At 50.0% G+C, this 18,637-nt stretch overlaps 1 protein-coding gene across 2 annotated transcripts; it reads right to left on the reverse strand.

The window, feature by feature from the left end:
- Positions 1–1,080: 1,080 nt before the first annotated feature.
- SLC52A3 (solute carrier family 52 member 3) lies at positions 1,081–17,555 on the reverse strand. Of its 2 annotated transcripts, none has more exons than XM_027558921.1 (6): positions 17,525–17,555; positions 16,881–16,969; positions 6,773–7,395; positions 4,644–5,143; positions 2,818–2,941; positions 1,081–1,997 (listed from the first exon to the last, which is right to left on the reverse strand). In XM_027558921.1, exons 3-6 carry the CDS (start codon positions 7,337–7,339, stop codon positions 1,785–1,787), a joined length of 1,404 nt encoding a protein of 467 aa, XP_027414722.1. In that variant the 5' UTR covers positions 7,340–7,395; positions 16,881–16,969; positions 17,525–17,555; the 3' UTR covers positions 1,081–1,784. The 2 variants fall into 2 exon arrangements, with proteins under 2 accessions (XP_027414722.1, XP_027414723.1); XM_027558922.1 differs by lacking the exon at positions 17,525–17,555 and adding an exon at positions 17,429–17,497.
- Positions 17,556–18,637: the final 1,082 nt, after the last annotated feature.

Consider the following 18,637-nt stretch of genomic DNA (forward strand, 5'->3'; position numbering starts at 1 on the left):
AATTGTTTACACTTGCATAATCTCTGGAAGAATAAACTAGGAACTAATAAAACTGCTCATGTACGTGTTAAGAGGAACTGGACAGAGCGGGAAGTGGAGAGGGATGGAATTTCTTTTTTGCTAAATATCATTTTATATTTTATGATTTTTGAAATATGTGACTTTATATTATCTATTCAAAATAAAAAGGAGGGGTGGTGGTAAGCAAACAAAACAAACCTGTGAAGAAAAGAAGTCCCAGGATCAGACCTTCTCTAAGCCCTTGATTCTGTTTATTTCTGAGCTCAGCCTTCACTTTAGCACCAACTGAAAGCTGATTATATTGAAACATTTTTTTGGCATTCATGTTGGACTTTCTCTGGAAGAATGACCTTAGTGTAAAAACAAGGAATATCTTTATTTATTTATTTATTTTTAAAAAGATAAAGCCCAAAAACTATCAGGTAGCTAACACACTCCTCCCCATTCTCCTCCTCCCTCCCGTTCAGAGGACTGCCTCCCAGTTCAGAGTCAGCCAGTGAAAGGGGTGGGGGAACTCATGTTCAGAGTCTTGCTGTGGCCCCTCCACCCCAAACCTCTCCTTCTGCCTCTTAGGAGGTCATTTACTCTCCAAGGAGTGAGCCTTCCTGGGTCAGCAGGGGTAACAAGAAAGGGTAGGTGAGGTACAACGTTCCTCCATAGTGGGACTCCAGGATGCCTAAAAGAGAGTCCACCATTAGCCATCTGTTTTCTAGACGCTTCTCTGTGAGAACAGGGGTGGAAAGGATATGGAGAAGGGAACATCTCTCAACCCTTCTAGCCACTTCTAGGCTTTGTTGATTGTCACTCCTGTTATTACTCTTGGTCATCAGATCAGGACATGCTGGGTGCTTCTCCCTTTTATCCCTGTGCCAAACCTATGACATAGGTGCTAATAATTCACATTTTGTGGAAGAGGAAACAGAGGTACATAGCAATAAAGTGACTTCCCCAAGGTCACATGGCTTATAACAGGCGGCTCACCCTCCCAGCTGTTCCCCTTCTAACACCATCCAGCTGGGTGCTGCAGAACCGCTGTCGACGTGAAAAATATTCACAATCTAAAAGTTAAAGAGTTATGTTTTATTCAGCGGGAATTTTTAGGACGTCAAGCCTGGGAGGCAGCATCTCAAGTAATGCCGAGAGAACTGCTCTGAGGAGGTTAGGGGAGGAGCTAGGATACAGGAGTTTGGCCACAAAGGGCAGGTAGTGGAAACATCAATAGATTACTGTTATGAAGGAAAACCAGAAACTGCAAGGTAAGCAATTCAGCGCTTTTCTATGTATTTAGCATGAGTCTGGGCTCACTGAAATCATCCCTCTGACATGCACCTCAGCTATCTGGGGCCAGTATCCTGTGTTTTCACATCCTGAGTTTCCTCAGGGCTCACTGGCTCATGTTGGACACCTGCAATCGCTGGTGGCTGTGATATCCTTTGCTTATTAATATGGTAGAAAATAGTTCATTTCTCACAGTCATCTCTCAAGAGCTAAAACGAGATCTGAGAAGCTAGAACAGCAGGCGCTGTGACAGAGTTGGGGTGGGCTGTGCTTTGCATTTCCATGTCCCCTGGGAGGCCCATACTATTCCCCACGTTTCCTGAGAGGAGTTTGTGTTGTACACAAAAGTACTCAGACTCTGCCTCCCTACTGGTCTACCACTGGCTCTGTGACCTTGGGCACACACCTTGCCTCGAGATGTCCCAGTTTTCAGGAGTTAGTAATGAGGGCGGGGCCTTATGATGGATCACGTCCCTTCAGCTGGTTTAGGCGGAGCACTGCAGGCTGCAGAAGTCAGCGGATGAGAAGAGCCTCAACACGTTGACCAGCGGGAACATGACAACCGCTCCCAGGAGCGAGCCCAGCTGCACCGCCGCCCCGCACCATAGGAGGGCGCTGCGGCTGTGATCGCGCAGGATCACACCCAGCATCACCTTGACGTAGCTCAGACAGCCAGTGAACAGCACCCAAGAAACCACCTGCAGAGACACGTTGGGAGAGATGCTGAGTGAAGGTGACTTTGGGGTGAGCCCCAGGGGCAAAGGGCACCTCTAGGGTGACCTAACATGGCTAAGAGAACCCCATGGAATAGCCTCTAAGTGCAAGGAGAGCTAATGGGGCCCCCTGAGTTGACCTCCCCAAGGATAAAGGAGAACCCAATAGCTTTCTGTCCCCCATGATCAAGTCAGGACTTCCCTGGTAGCTCAGCTGGTAAAGAATCCACCTGCAATGCAAGAGAATCCAGTTCGATTCCTGGGTAGGGAAGATCCCTTAGAGAAGGGATAGGCTACCCACTCCAGTATTCTTGGGCTTCCCTGGTGGGTCAGACAGTAAAAGAATCCACCTGCAATGGGAGAGGCCAGGGTTTGAGCTCTGGGTTGGGAAGATTCCTTGGAGGAGGGCATGGCAACCCAAAGTTGCCTGAAGAATCCCCATGGACAGGGGAGCCTGGTGGGCTACAGTCCATGGAGTCACAAAGAGTCAGACACAGCTGAGCGACTAAGCACAGCACAGCATGATCAAGTCAGGGGCAACTGGGAGAAGGCTACTGCTGCCATACACAGTGGAGAGTGTGGCGTTCATGGGAGAGTCTGCACTGTCACCTTGGACCAGCCAACTAACCTTCTGAAGCCTCTATTCCCCAATGAGAGCATCCCTCCTCCTCCCCACACCCACCTTGAGCTTCCTGAGCAAGTAACCACAAAGCACTTGGTCAGTAAAAGGAGCTGTACTCTGGGTCTCCTAGGCCTTGGCTAGGTAGGGGTTGGGGGTGGATAGCGCCACAGTCCAGACACTCACGATGAGGACTTCTCCACCCCAGTGGCCCTGCATGAAGGGGCAGGGGCTCATCACAGCCATGGCCATGTTGTAGGCTCCGAAGCTGGTCCCGAGCACTGCGAGGACTCCCAGGAATGGCAGAGACCTAGGACAGAGTTGGGGGGGTGGGGTGTGATTGGAGGACTGAGAAGCCTGAACATTTGCTCCTACTCTCCCACCCAGCTCGAGCTCCAGGGGGCCACATGGAGTGGTCAGCTTCTCTAGGTTTAGAGGTTAGACCCATGTGGAAACTTCCAGGCTACCCAGTTCAAGTGCATCAGTGAGGTTCCTGAGATCAAGACTGGCACAAGTCATCCTGAGTATTAACAGCAAAGCCCAGCATCCCAGCGGAAGAAACAGAACAGATTCTGGGGCTACACAAGCCTGGTTCAAATCCCAGTTCCTCCTGCAAGACTGGGCCCTAAGCCTCAGTTTCTTCACCTGTGAGATGAGTCTTATGTGGCTGGGAGAATGCAGGGGAGCAGAGTGTGTAGGGCCTGGCCCTGGTTGTGGGCCCACCTGGTAGCAGCTGTTGCTATTTCCTCCTGCAACACCTCGCACCCACTCTAGGAAGTTGGGCAGATGAGTGGGAGGCTTGGATCATGGCACCGTGACTGTAGGGTGTGCTATGCAGCCTCGGGTGACCCTTCTTCCCTCCACCCTCAGCTCTCTGGTCCACAATGTGAGATTTGCATGATCCGTGGGCCCTGGTAGCCGGCTCAGAGGCACTGGTGACCTTCTGTGTAGCCCTCGGTCTGACCACTGAGGACACCATCCTTCATTTGAGGCCTTTTCCCCGGGATCTCCCCATCCACGCTGACAGGTTAGAGTGGAGGGCTGCCTACCTCTAAGGACACTTTCTGTCTCAGGATTCTTGGATTCTGGGACTCTCAGATTCTATATTTCTAACATTCTGGGCATCTCAGAGTCCACAGATCTGCAGCCTCTGGTCTGTTCCCTCAGAGATCTCCAGCTTCGCTCCACAATTTTCAAACCCAAGGGAGAAAACTCAGCTTTCTGGCAAACGGACATCTGTCCAGCTCTCCCATCCTCATGATCCCTCCTTCCCTGGCAGGGGGTGGGGGTGGGGTGGGCAGGACTAGGGGAGGTGGGGATGGCAGGTGGGGATGGGCAGGGCTGAGAGGCAGTAAGGACAGGCAGGGCAGAGGAGAAGGTGGGAGGCAAGGGGGACCTAAAATTTCATGACCCCAAGGTGGGTGTTTCACCTGTGGGGGTCTGAAGCCCCTGCATCAGAACCACTTAGGTTGCTTATTAAAATTTGGAACCCCAGGCTGACTCAATTTGTGTTTTATCAATTTGCTCAGCCATTCTTCTAGAATTACAGCTGTAAGAGGGCCAGTATGGGCCGGAGGCAGGAGGGCAGGACTCAAATCCTGGGAATTAGACATGAGCAAACGCTTTCTTCGAGCCTCAGGGTTTCCATTTGTAAATAGGAGCCTCGCTTCTTGCCTGCTTATTCCTCCTCATGGGCCAGTGGTGGTGAATGTAGACCTGACATGCGCCAGGCACTCACTGCTCTAAAAGCTTTACAAAATTAGCCCCCAGCAACCTAAGAAGAGCTATTATTCTCCCCATTTTCCAGATTAGACTCCTGAGGCCCAGAGAGGCGTCCAGTATTACAGAGCTAGCAAGTGGCAGAGCCGGGACTTGAACATAGGCAGTTGAGCCCCAGACATCGTGTTCTTAACTATCCCACCTCCAGCCTGATAGGTAGGCGCGGTGGATTCTCGGTTCTGACACGAAGTGCACCCCCAACCCGAGCTCTCCAGGGCCAGGTGAGGGCAGACCTGTTAGGCAGAAAAATGGAGAGGAAGCAGGTGAGAGGGCTGGCCATGGAGCTGAGGGTGGCGGACAGGTGGTAGGCCACAGGCCCGTAGGATAGGCAGGAGTAGGTCTGCACCGAGGGCAGCACGCCATTGGTGAGCGCGTTCACAAAGGCCACCAGGACGTAGATGAAAGTCAGGTGGGCCAGGTGCTGGGGGGCCGTCTTCTCCTCCGGAGGGTCCTGGGCCTTGCCGCTCTCCTCGGGGGGACCCAGGTCCTTCCCTTCCTGTGGCCGGATGGAGTTGAGGGTGACCTGAGAGGTGAGGAGGTCTTCTATGGAGGCTTCCCAGCGCTTGGGTTGACGCTGGAGGAAAAAGAAGGAGATGAAGCAGCAGGCCATCATGAAGGAGAGCAGAAGGAAGAAGACCAAGGGCGAGAAGTTGGCGGGCAGGTAACGGCTTTCCAGGTGGATCCCGGAGGGTGCTGTCCCAGCGAGCTTGGACACCAAAGTGCTGCTAGCTCCCTGGGAAAGACAAAACAAGGGCCAGTCAGATCCCTGGGTGATTTTTTTTTTTTTTTTTTTACAAATTGAAGGTTTGTGGCAACCCTATGTTGAGCAAGTCTATTCGTATTTTTTCCAACAGCATTTGCTCACTTCCTGCCTCTGGGTCACATTTTGGTAATTCTTGAATTATTTCAAACCCTCCACTAGCAAAAAAATTGTGACTCACTGAAGGCTCAGATGATAGTTGACTTTTTTTTTTTTTTTTGGCTGCCCCACACAGCTTGTGGGCTCTTCATTGTCTAACCAGGGATTGAACCTAGATCCCCTAAAGTGGAAGCTGAGTTCTAAGCTCTGGATCACCAGGAAATTCCTAGATAGTTAGCACTTTTTATTAATAAAATATTTTAAAATTATGCTATGTACATTGTTTTTTTAGACACAGTGCTATTATACACTCAATAGACAACATATAGCGTAAACATAACTTTTATAGGCACACAAAAAGTTTGTGTGACTTTTTTATTGAGATATTTGCTTTATCGTGGTGGTCTGGAACCAAATCTGCAATTGTCTTCGAGGTCTGTGTGTATACAAGAAATACTAGGCATTATCATTATTATGTAAGTGATGGATAATATACGCACAGCTACTATGGTGAGGATAATATATGCTCACACTGACTCGCTCGCTGGGCAGCAGCACTGGATCTGTATCAGCCTGTGCGTGTCCTCTGACAGCGCCAGTGCAGCCCCCACTTTAAGGAGCGCGGAGGTGTCAGGACAGAAGCTACAGCTCCGCCCACTCAATGCCCTCCAGGGCTGGCAACCGAAAATACGCATATTCAGAGATGGGGCTGGCTTGAGACAGAACAGCCCCACCCAAAGGCACCCTGTGGTGACTGTTTTCAAGAGATATCATGCATCTAGATTTATGTGAAATTTCAAAACATTTGAATGTTATTAACTAATTCAAACTCTCAAAAAAAAAAAATCTTGCCTGTTATGGTGGCCCAGGTCACCAGTTTGCAATCATTGCTGCACTGCTGCGGTTTGGATCATATCAGACACATATATTGTCCCACATCCAGTGAGAAAGTTTGAAGCTGTAAACACATGGGGTAGCGTCTAAACGTTTATCAACGTCTAAAGTCTGTGGTTCTCAAGCTCGGTTGTACATTAGTGGCACCTGGGGACTTTTCAATAAAGACACGTTCACAATCCCTTATCTGCAACTCTAAAATCCGAAAGGCTCTGAAAGTCAGAATATTTTCGTGACTTGGTTGACAGCAACATTTGAACTGGATATGAAGCTGTTTATAGCCCTCATCTGCCTATGGGGCATGAATGCCCTGGGCTGCGGGCTGTGGGGATCGCTGTGCCCATTGCCGTGTCACAGGCCCTGTCTTAGACGTGGGGTAAGTGTGTTCTACGATCTGAAACTCCAGATTTCAAAATACACCCGACAGCAAGGATTTCAGAGGAGCCCCACCCTAGATATGTGTGTGTCTCAGCAGTGCCCCCAGGTAATCAGAAGTGCTGTTGGGTCAAGAATACAGGTCCACCCAACATCTAGGGAACACCAGCCCTTGGTAAGATCTTTCTTGTGACCAAGGACAGATCTGCAACGACCCTGAGAGATGCCAGATACCTGTGGGCTGTCCATGTTCCTGGTGGTCTCAGGGCTCAGGGTGGTGGCCGATATCTCTGTGACGTTGACGCAGGTGGTGAGACCCGAGCCCTGGGCAAGAGCCACCAGTGCAGGCAGGAGGCCGCTGAGTCCTTCGCCCACAAAGAAGGTGGTGAGGTAGTAGGTGGGCAGCCTGCTCATGAAGGGCAGGAAGGTGACAGAGGAGGTGCAGTCCACCAGGGCCAGGAAGAAGGTGAGGACCAGGAAGGCAATGCTGTGCCGGCTGCCCAGCACCCAGGAAGTGACGTTCCAGAGGAAGGCGAAGAGGGTGCAGGCGATGGTGCCCACCCCCAGCACGGTGAAGACAACGGCCACCTCGGAGAGGCAGCCGGGCCGGAAGTGATGGAGCAGGGTGACCAGCAGGGGGCCGACGTTGGCCAGCTGGATGATCACTGTGAGGTAGGAGGGCAGATACCAGCCCTCCGGTAGCTCTGTCACCAGCAGGGGCAGCTCCACCCAAAGCCCGTTGATGGCCACCCAGGAGCCCATCCCGAACGTGCAGACCAGCAGGTGTATCAGGAAGGCCATGGTGACGTCCGCCTGGGCCGGAGGCAGCTCCCTCCGCAGATCAGCCTGCAGCGTGTCTGATAGAGAAGAGTATCAGTGAGCCATGTCAGGTGCGTCATATAGCAAAAGACGGTGCTTCTGGGCCCAGGGTTTTCTCTTATTATTCCCCTCTCCGTGAACACGTTGGCTTTTTATTAGCAGAAAACATGGACAAATCCCTTTATAACTAACCTTTCAGCAGGGAAAGATTTCCTAATCATGACTCCTAAATCCAGAGTCCACAAAAGAAAAATTTGATACTGAAGGAGGAAACAGAACAGGCTCCATCTTGGGCCTGACTGTGGACTTTGAGCTAAATGCCTAGTATCTATGGAAATGACATACCAACTGGAAAACCAGACCCCCCCCCACCCCCCCCCCCGCCAGATGGAAGAGCCCCAGGGCTCGTACCTAGACTCTCCCTCACCTAAAAGAATACCCTAATTGTATAACCGAATAGAATCATAAATTCTATTATGCTTACTGGGGTATGATCACAGGCCTATTGATAATTGTCCACTGTTAACTACCTAGGCCTAAGGCATATGAATCATGGGTTAACTTTGATTGTATCTTTCTTTTCCTTTGTTCAGACTAGTTTCAGGGAATTTGGGGAGGTGGGTTTGGGCACGTACATTTAGGGTACATACGGTTTTCACAAAAACTGATCGGGGTCCTTGGCTAAGAGGAGACTCTGCCTTGGGCCCGCTGGTGTAATAAACTGCACTCCACTATCTGCATTGTTCTTCTGAGTGAGTTTGTTTCCTGGAATGCGTGGCTACAATAATACATTCTACTGCATAAATATTAGAACACACAAAAGCAAGCAAATAAAACAGCCTCTGCAAACAATGACAAAAAAAAATACCAAAAAGAAGATCAAAAGACAGATGATATCCGGGGCGAAAATACTGCAATGTAAAGCACAGACAAAAGGTTCATCTTCCTAATATGTCAAGAGTTTTTGCAGATTAAGAACAAAAAGACCCAACAGAGAAGTCGACATAGGATATGAACAGTTCAGAGGGAAAAATACAAGTAAGTCTTAGACCGTCCCCTTCATTCACCATGGGAAATGTCAATCAACAGTGACTCCATTTCTCACTGTGAGATTGTTCCAAAGCCATGAGTTATACACGAGGTTACTATTGCTTGCAGTCTTGTTGATAACAGCAAAACATAAGAGACAACCTTTGTGCCATTCACAGAAGAGGGGCTAGTGGAAGAGATGATGGCCTGTTGGAATAGCACACACCTGTTACAAAGAGAGGGAGGTGGGAGAGCTCACTGGTTGGTGGATGGTGACAGGCCTCAAGGCTGAGTGGATAAGTGAACAACATCAAGGTAGGTGCACAGTGTATGGTCTTTTGGACTTAGGGGAAGAGGAGGAAGAATATGTTCTCTGTATTTGCGCAAAGCAGACTTTGAAGGACACATAGAAACTGCTGGGATGTTTGCAGCATCTCAGTGTAGATCTTTTTATATAATTTTGATTTGTGAACCATGTAAACACAGCACACTATCTGTTACAAAAATGTGGTTATCTGATATAAAATTCCAGTCTGGAGTTCTTCTTCTCAAATTATAGAGCTCCATCTCTGGACAGGCCCTTGGAGACCGCCTGGCTGTAGCCCTCTAGAGCCATGCTGTGACCTGTTTAAGTAAAGTGAAGTGAAAGTCGCTCAGTCGTGTCTGACTCTTTGCAACCCCATGGACTATACAGTTCATGGGATTCTCCAGGCCAGAATACTGGAGTGGGTAGCTGTTCCCTTCTCCAGGGGATCTTCCCAACCCAGGAGTCAAACCCAGGTCTCCTGCATTGCAGGCTGATTCTTCACCAACTGAGCCGCTAGGGAAGCCCAAGAATACTGGAGTGGGTAGCCTATCCTTTTTTTACTACCTTCCCAATTACCTGTGTCACACCACCTGTGCTGTTACCCTCAGTCTAAGAAAAAACGGTGGAGAGGGTTTGTCAACTGAAAAAAAAAATCAGCATCTCACAACATAAGAGCAGTAAGTTTCAGCTTTATTCAGGGACCTATGCAGGAAAGCTATGATCAACATAGACAGCATATTAAAGAGTAGAGAGACCACTTTGCCAGCCAAGGTCCATCTAGTCAAAGCTATGGTTTTCCAGTAGTCATGTACAGACATTAGAGTTGGACCATAAAGAAGGCTGAACACCGAAGAATTGATGCTTTCAAATTGTGGTGCTGGAGAAGACTCTTGAGAATCCCTTGGACAGCAAGGAGATTAAACCAGTCAATCTTAAAGGAAATCAGTCCTGAATATTCATTGGAAGGACTGATGCTGAGCTGAAGCTCTAGTACTTTGGCCACCTGATGCAAAAAGCCAACTCATTGGAAAAGACACTGATGCTAGGAAAGACTGAAGGCAGGAGAAAAGGGGGCGACAGAGGATGAGATGGCTGAATGGCATCAATGACTCAATGGACATGAGTCATTTGAGCAAACTCTAGGAGATGAAGGACTGGGAAGCCTGGCATGCTGCAGTCCATAGAGTCCCAGAGTCGGAACAACTGAGCGGCTAAGCAACAGCAATGTGAAGATTATAGCCAGGAAGACAGCCTCTCAGGTCTGAGGAACTGCTCCAGAGAGGTAAGGGAGGAGCCAGGATATATATGAATTTGTTGTTGGGAGTTACATGTGGTCATACATAAGTCTAGGTAAAAGATTAATGCCAGTCACACACCCACAGACACAGACACAAACTCAGCTCAAGTTAATGATTTTAGTGCTTTTCAATGTAAGGGAAGATACATGATGTCTGGGTCACTGGAATAATTCTTTCTTTGGTTTGCATCTTAACTGTCTGGGGGCTGTATATCTGAAACAGAATGCTTCATGCTGAATGCTTTTCCATCCTGAATGCCCCTCAGGAAGCACTGACGGTCAACTGCTGTGGGTTCCAACTTAATCCTTGTAGAGATGGGATGTCAGGCAACATTCTTTGTTCACAGAGTTGAGTGAGTAACTGGAGGCAGCTGCCTGAACTTGAAGCCAGGTCTGCCTCTGAGCTTACTGAATGATTTGGGGTGACTGAGTTTGCCTCCCTCTACCTCATTTCCCCTCTCTGTAAATCGACCTCATGGTTTGTAATGAGATGCAACGTTAAGGAGTATATATTGTCTTAACGGTACCTGGCGCATAGAAAGCGCTCACTAAGGGTTTGCTGTTATAGTTATTACTTTTTTCTAATTTGCACGAAAATTAACATATGAATATTAAAATTACTAAAGGAAAAAAAGAAAGTTCCCCTGGAGGTACTGCCTGAAATCACAGCTGGCATAGGTACCATTTTGGAGAGAAATGTTGACTGGTCCAATCACATCCTTTTTACAGATGGGGAATGGGGTGGGGTCTGCGGGGGTGGAGGGCCTCTCCGGAGGCTGGTGTTGCAGAGGCTGGGTCCTCTGAAGCAGATGGCTCCACTCACCTCTCCCCAGGACCCTGATCTCTTGGTTCTGCTCAACTCACATGGTCAGCCTTTAACTCCTTGTCTCTCTTCTAGAGCATGCTGGGGCAGCCCCTGTGGGGTGGAACTTCCTCTCCAGGTTCCCGTACATAGAGCTGACTCTCCAACCCCAGACTCTCTTCCTCTGAAACCCAATCCTCCCTGGGAGGTGGAATGCAGCCAGACCTGCTTTCAGTCCCATTTCACCACCTCCTGTCTGGGGGCCTTAGGCGAGTCAGTAAAGCTCTGTTTCCTCACCAGCAAGCTGGCCCCACTGACAGCCCAGGTCAAGCCCTGGCTCTGGGCGTGCCCAGAGGACCCACACAGAGAGGGCAAACTTCTGTCTTAGCCTGGCTGGGGCACCATCTTCACACCCATCTGCATCTCAGCTTTCTGCAGGACTCTGCCCCTCAGGAAACCTCCACTGGCTGCCGGCCCCAGGCCCCAGGCCCCTCCATTCAGGGTTTTCCTGGAGTGGGTGTGTCCTGGTACATTTGCCAGGGAGACTGAAACCCCTGGAGGGCAGGGGCTGCTTTGGAATCTCGCATTCTGACAGTGGTGGAAGAGCCTTTACAGATGACCTAGCTCCAGTTTGTGAACTGGTAACTCACTGGCTGCAGGCAAGCAGCTGATGTGTTATTTTGATGTGGGGTGAGTTGTAAATAATTAGTTACTGACGTCTGCAAGTCAGAAAGGATTTGGCAAACAAAACTCAGGATTTCTGGCTTCTCCTGAATATTCTGGAAGACAACACCAGGTCAGCTTGCCTACATGGCAACAATCACCCTTGGCCCTCCTTAACTTAGGGCACCCACCCGGGACCCTCCAAGCCTGATACACTGCAAACCCTGGTCAAGCCTAGCCCTCATTTTTGAGAGCAAGATGTGGCTTGCCCTGGATCCCGTCCTAGTAGGGGGCAAGGTGTGGGCTGGGATCCAACCTTGGGCCTCTCTCTCAGATCTGGACTCAGGTCACTGCCTCCAGCCACCTTACTGCTCTTGCTGCACTAGTGTCTAGAGGCAGACGTCTGGCCTCAAATCCTGGCTTCAACCTTGAACTAATTGGCTTAACTTCTGGTGTCTGATTTCTCTTACACAAAATGGGAGGCTCCCAGTACCAACATCAGAGTTGTTATGACTATGAAACCTGCAAAATGCTCACTGATGCCTGATACTTCGTATGTGTACATGTTAATGATCACAATTACCATTTCAAAAAATGTGGCAATTGCATTTAAAAACACAGTTATCCTGAACACTTCCTGATACCACAATACACGTCATTTCTGAAGGCAGAATTTTGTCATCACTTCCCTCTAAACAATCAACAAGCAGGGATTTTTAGTCACCTGCTTTGTGCCCAGTGCTGTGAGGGGTGCAAGCAGAAAAGACACAGGGGCTATCCCCAGAGAAAAGTGTGAGGAAGAGGTGGGTGGGCGGCAGGACCCAGATGCATCATGGGCCAAAGCAGAGGCAGAGCTACAGGTAGAGGGGAGGGAGCAGTGGCTGGGGCTGGATGGAAAGGCAAGGTTCCTGCCCTACATTGGCCAAGGCAGGTAACTCACGGGCTGCAAAACAGAGGCAGTGTTGCCCCAGAGGATCAGTGGAGTGGAGGAGGGAAAAGACCTCTTTCAAAAGCCAGCAGTTCATCATAGCTTCTTAGCAGCTCACTGTACTGTCCAAGGAGACCCAGAAATAGGTGCTGGCTGTTCACTCCAACCTGAGACCACAACCTGTTATACAGCAGGCAGAATCTCATTGAAAAAAAGCTGACCCCCATCAGCTCCGGTAGAGTTCTGCCTAGGATGAGTGAAACACTTTGGAAGGAAAGAAAAGATGGAGCATTGATACTCCAAGACCAAGGTTACTAGCTGCTTCCCACCAGCCACTCTTCCTTCTTTCATTATTACCAAGACTAGATTTTTGTCTGGACAAATGGCCACTGAGCTAAAGGACTACATTTTCCAACTTCCTTTGTAGCTGGACATGGCTCTTGAATTAAGACCAGGCCAATGAGGTTGTAGGGGCTTCCCTTGTAGCTCAGTCGGTAAAGAATCTGCCTGCAGTGCAGGAGACCGGGGTTCGATCCCTGGGGTGGGAAGATGCCCTGGAGAAGGAAATGGCAACCCACTCCAGTATCCTTGCCTGGAAAATCTCATGGACAGAGGAGCCTGGTGGGATGCAGTCCATGGGGTCGCAAAGAGTTGGGCATGACTGAGTGGCTAACACTAACACTAATGAGGGTGTAAGAGACTTTGAAAAAATCTCCTTAAAGGAAATGTGCTCTTTTGCTCTTCCTCCTCCTGCTGTCTGGAATTTAGATGTGATAGGCAGAATGCCAGCAGCCATTTTGCACAAATGGGAGATGGTGTTGGGGCTAGACAGAGACTAGACCCCCTCTCAGGCATAGAACTGCCATACCAGCCCTGTTTTGCCCCCTGCTGGGCTATTTTGCTTGTTTTTTTTTTTTTTTTTTTTTTTAACTTTTATTTTGTACTGGGATACAGCTGATTAACAATGATTTGACAATTTCAGGTGAACAGTGAAAGCATTCGCTCATACCATTTTGCTTGTTTAGTGTTGTTATCAATAAGCTTCTACATTGTTTAAGCCTCTCTTATTTTTTATAAATAGCAAAACACTGGCTAATTGGGCAGAGATATATGTTCAAGAATGTGCACTGACCAGTGATGGTAAGCAAAAACTAATGAATACATTGATCTCATTTACTATTAATGCCCTGACTCAGAAACTCAGGTCCTGCCTCAATTAGGATCTGATCAAAACCCAAAATCAAACGAAATGAGTTGTTGAGACACACCTTAAAGAGATACCAAAAGGAACAGGTTAGGAGTAAGTGTGGGGCGAAGGTCTTCCAGAAAAAAATGCAGGGAAAGAGAGAGAGACACGGAGGGAGGGAGCGGTAACTCTCACTATGGAATCTGATAGCAAAAATCAAAAGTGTAAACTGAGACTCAGTTTATATTGATAAAGACTGATTCATAATGGAGTCAAAACAGTAGTGAATATCTGTATTCTGAATAACTTTCTCCAGAAGCCTCAGACATGCTAGGAGAGACGGACAGAAGAATAGTAAATGGTGGGGTCTGACTCACTGTTTCAGGCCTTGAGAGCAGAAGAAGGTGTAAAATAAGCAAGGATATAGAGGAGGCAATAAGTGGTATGCCTATTAAGGAGTAATAAGTAAATAATTAAAGGGAGGAGGGGAATTGGCAGAAGATGGTTACCTTTTTATCACCTGAACAGCTATAAAACTATGAGGTCAGCAACCTGGCCAGTTACACATTTACAAATAAGTAGTTTTCCTACATAGAACCAGTAAGAACATAAGATAGGGTAGTCATTTGGGGAAAATAAATAAAGCTGAATCTCTTTCTTATCTCTTACCCAGTCCCCGCTCCATCAAAAGAAAATCAATTTCAGCTGTACCAAATGTTTGAATATTTTTTAAAATTAAAAACCTCATAAAAATACTCCAAAGAACATATACACAGAAGGAACAGCTTGTGCAAAGGTCCTGGGGCAGCCTAGGCCAGTGTGGCTGAAACAGTGGGCTTAATGGGGAGCAGAGGGCAGACTGGGGAGGTAAGGGGCCTGAATTTTATTTATGTGCAATGGGTCCCATGCACTGAGAGCCCCAGTCCCCATGGCCCACAGAGATGAGTTCTCTGGGTCCTGAGGCAGGCAGCTGTATACTTTGAGGGAAGTGATTTGGCTCTACAAATCTCTATTTGGAAAAAAGTCATGGTGGTGTTATGGCCCAGCGTGACCCATCTCCTTTATGGCTCCCCTGCCTTGGCTTATTCCCAGGAGCCACACTAAGTGCCATGTGCTTCTGGAGCATCAATGGCAGTGGACGGTGGATGTCCTGGGCAGAGGTACCTGCCAATGCCGAGGCTGGGTGGCTTCAGAGATCTCAGGAGTGGCTCAAAGAGTGCTGGGGATACTGTTTAAAAGTGCATATCTCTGTTATCTGTTTTACAGTGGCTTTGCAGTTCTTGTTCATTCATTTACCCGGTATTCACTGGATACTTGCTATGTGCTGGACACAATCTCTGCTCTCAGGAAAGTGTGGGATGAAACAGTCGCTAAGCAAAGTAGGAACATCGAGCTAGTCAGCTGGTGATAAGGGCTGTGGAGGGAAGGAGCTGTCAGGGGGAGCAGGCAGTCGGGGAGGGCAGCTGGCAGAGGGAACCTGAAGGAAGCCTGGGAGTGAGCCATGTCAGGCGAAAGAGTAGTGGGGGGAGGGGACAGCAAGTGCAAAGGCCCTGGGGTGGGGCCTCACTTGTCCGCTCAGCCAGAAACAGGTCTTGGTGTGGAAAGCACAGCCAGGAGGCTGATGTGGCTATCGCAGGTCCCAGGGGGAGGAACTGGCCAGGTCACATGGGGCCCTGTAGGCAAGAGTTTGGAGGTTTCCTCTGAGTCAAAAATCTCCCCTGCTGGGCCAGCTCTAATTTCACTTTAGATAGAATCATGCTGGCTGTTGTGAGGACAGTAATGGAGAACCAGGGTGGAATCAGGGATGAAGCCTGTTAACCCCTTAGAAAGCTGGTGCAGTTGTCAAGGGGGAAAAGATAAAAACAGTGCCAAGAGTAACAGCTAGAACAATGGCCGCCATTTCTTACTGCTTGTCTCCCCAGGCCCAGCGTTAAGCACTTTACACACATTATCTGTCAAGTCCTCTCAACAATCCTGGAGGAAGCGTGGTAATTGTCTACATTTAATATAATAGATGAGGAAACCGAGGCTCAGAGAGGGAAAGTCATTTGCTGAGGTCACACAGCTAGTCAACTGAGAGCTGAGGTTTGAGCCCAGGTATATCTGCGGACCCAGCCCTCTTAAGCAGCGTGAGGAGGGCCCTGGAGGGGAGGGGGTTAGAGACCAGCTTCAGGGGCCAAGCTGAGCAGGATCCCTTTCCACTCACCTCTAGCCTCCCGAAGCACTGGGGCTGGAAAAGGGAGAGACATGTGATCCAGGCCCTGGACAAACCTGGGAGAGACTCCAAACACATCTGTTTCCCAGGCCCTTTGGCGACTGCGGGAAACCAGAAACCTAAGGCTTCAAATGAGACCCTTGACTTTCTCCTACAGCAGGTGGGCAAACACAGTGAAGCCAGAAGGACAGCCTCAGACAAAGGTGTCTCTTTCCTTCAGATTCTTGCATGAAAAGCTGTGTCCCAGGCCCAAGGGAGTGAAGGGAGTAGGGGTCAGGGGCCAGCACACCCCCACTGGCAGGAAGGGCCTTGTCCAGCCTTGACCATCAGAGCCCAAGCCTCTAAGCTTGCACTGACCTGCTCTCTGCTCTCTTCTTTATGGCATCACTGGGCATCAGCTCAAGGACGGGAGTTTCTGTGTCTATCTGTCGAGTGCTGCTTTCTCCCATGCGAGCCTGGCCCTGTCCTCTCTCCCAGTGTCCAGATGGCCACCTGGTTTGCGAACCTGCCTGCCTCAGCCGTGGGGGTTAAGTCAGCCAGGGCAGCTCGGACAGTGCCAGCTGACAGCATGGGCGCTGGCCACACACCGCTCCCAGACAAGGGTCTGAGTCAATATTACCCCAGGTTCCAGACTCCTAATAAGACTAGAGGGGTGAGGATGTGGTCCGGGCAGGAGTGAGATGGTATTGAGTGAACAGAACAGGGAGATAGAGACAGTTAAAAAAAAACCTAGAGGAAGAGGTGGAGACAAAAAGACAGAAACTGAGACATAGAAGGAAAGAAAGAATCAAAAGCTAGAAGCAGAAGCAGGCAGAAAGAAAGACAGAGGCAGGCCAAAGGCAGAGGTTGCAGTGAGCAGGAGGTGGAGGCAGGGGAGAGGCCGGGTGTGCTGGAGGCCTGGCCCGGGTCAGCCACCGCCCTGGCGCCCTGTGTCCACGTGCATCCAGAGGCCTTCACTTGTCCTCTCCACCGGCTCCCCTGAGCCTCATCCCATCTCTGCATTCCTGTCTCACAGACGTGGAGGAACCAGGCCCAGGGAGGAAGCAGTGCTTGCCTGCCCCCTGTCCACCCCCTGCTCAGCCAGGCTTGTGCTTACCGGCTGTGCGTTGTCAAGCCAGCTGCTCGCGCTCTCTGGGTCTTGGAGTCTCCAAAGGGTCTAAAGATGCCTGGGCTTTTAGGGCTTTGCTTCAGGGAGGAAGCGAGAAGATAATGGGAGCGCAGCCAGCCAATGTGGACCATGAGTTCCCTTCCTCCCTCACCCCTCTCCCAAGCCCTGGAAGGGCTTCAGCCCTCCCACGGGGCTGACCTTGGCTGGGTTCTCCTCCCCTCAATGCCCATCCCAACCTCCGGTCCTGGTGCCAGGCAGGGGAGACTCCGGCCCCCACCTGGCAGGAGCAGCTGTCTAGATGTCCCAGTGGCATGGAGATGCAGCCGGGCAGAGGTCTGTAGGGGCCCACTCGTTTGGCCTGGGGAGGGGGCGGGTCTGGAGTCCACCCAGCCGGCTCAGGTTGCCCCAACTCCAACCGGACCAACTCCAACAGGGGAGGAGGCCCTTTTTCCCTCCTATCCCTTGGCCTCTGAGCCAGCAGCTGAAATTAGGGGAAAGGCCGTGGGGCACCCGCATCCCCAGACTAGTGCCCCCACCTCGGTGCCCAGTGATCCTTGCCAGGGACTGGCCCCTGGTACTTGCTGCTCTGCCCTTAGCAGACCTGAGCTGCCTGCCAGGCTCTGCTGGCTTACCTGCTGGTCCTGTTCTCAGGCGGCTCTGCATGGGAGGGGCCAGAGGCAGCCAGGTTAGTATTAACCGGTCCCCGCCCCAAGGAGGGGGAAAGGCGGGGGGATGGTGGGTGGGGCTCACCAAGAGCCTACTGTGTGTCTGGAACCTGTCCATGAGCTGATTCTGATGACCCTGATGAGTCAATTTAACGATAAAAGGCTCACATTAGCCAGCGTTTTGACCCCAGAAGACAAAAGACCTGCCCAAGCATTGGCTCTGGCCTCACCATCTGGTCAGCTGTGGTGCTGGAGAAGACTCTTGAGAGTCCCTTGGATAGCAAGAAGATCAAAACAGTCAATCCTAAAGGAAATCAACCCTGAATATTCTTTGGAAGGACTGATGCTGAAGCTGAATCTCCAATATTTTGGCCACCTGATGTGAAGAGCCGACTCATTAGAAAAGATCCTGATGTTGGGAAAGATTGAAGCTGGAGGAGAAGAGGGAGACAGAGGATGAGATGGTTGGATGGTGTCATCGACTCAATGGACATGAACTTGGGCAAACTCCAGAAGATGGTGAAGGACAGAGAAGCCTGGCGTGCTGCAGTCCACAGGGTCGCAAAGAGTCGGACACGACTGAGTGACTGATTGAACAACAACAAATTCCCTACGAGCAGGAATAGCACTCCCTGAAGCAGAAATTCCTGGTTCAAATACCAGTGCTTAAGGATGACACCTGGAAAGTGGGGATAATAATAGTGTCCTCCTTGTGGAACAGAAGTCCTAACAGCCAGGGTGTGCTGAGAGGACTCTGTGCCAGGCCCTGAGCTTGACATGGGTTAATATGTTTGATTTCCACCACAGGCTTTGAGGAGATATGACTACTCTCCCTCTAGAGATAAGGCAACAGAGGCCCAGAGAGGTCAAGAGTCTGGCTGAGCCGGGATCTGATGCCCACTGTCAAATGCTGCTGCTGCTGCTGCTAAGTCGCTTCAGTTGTGTCCGACTCTGTGCAACCCCATAGACAGCAGCCCACCAGGCTCCTCCGTCCCTGGGATTCTCCAGGCAAGAACACTGGAGTGGGTTGCCATTTCCTTCCCCAATGCCTGAAAGTGAAAAGTGAAAGTGAAGTCGCTC

Source organism: Bos indicus x Bos taurus, chromosome 13 (assembly GCF_003369695.1).
Source record: "Bos indicus x Bos taurus breed Angus x Brahman F1 hybrid chromosome 13, Bos_hybrid_MaternalHap_v2.0, whole genome shotgun sequence".
Lineage (NCBI taxonomy): Eukaryota > Metazoa > Chordata > Mammalia > Artiodactyla > Bovidae > Bos > Bos indicus x Bos taurus.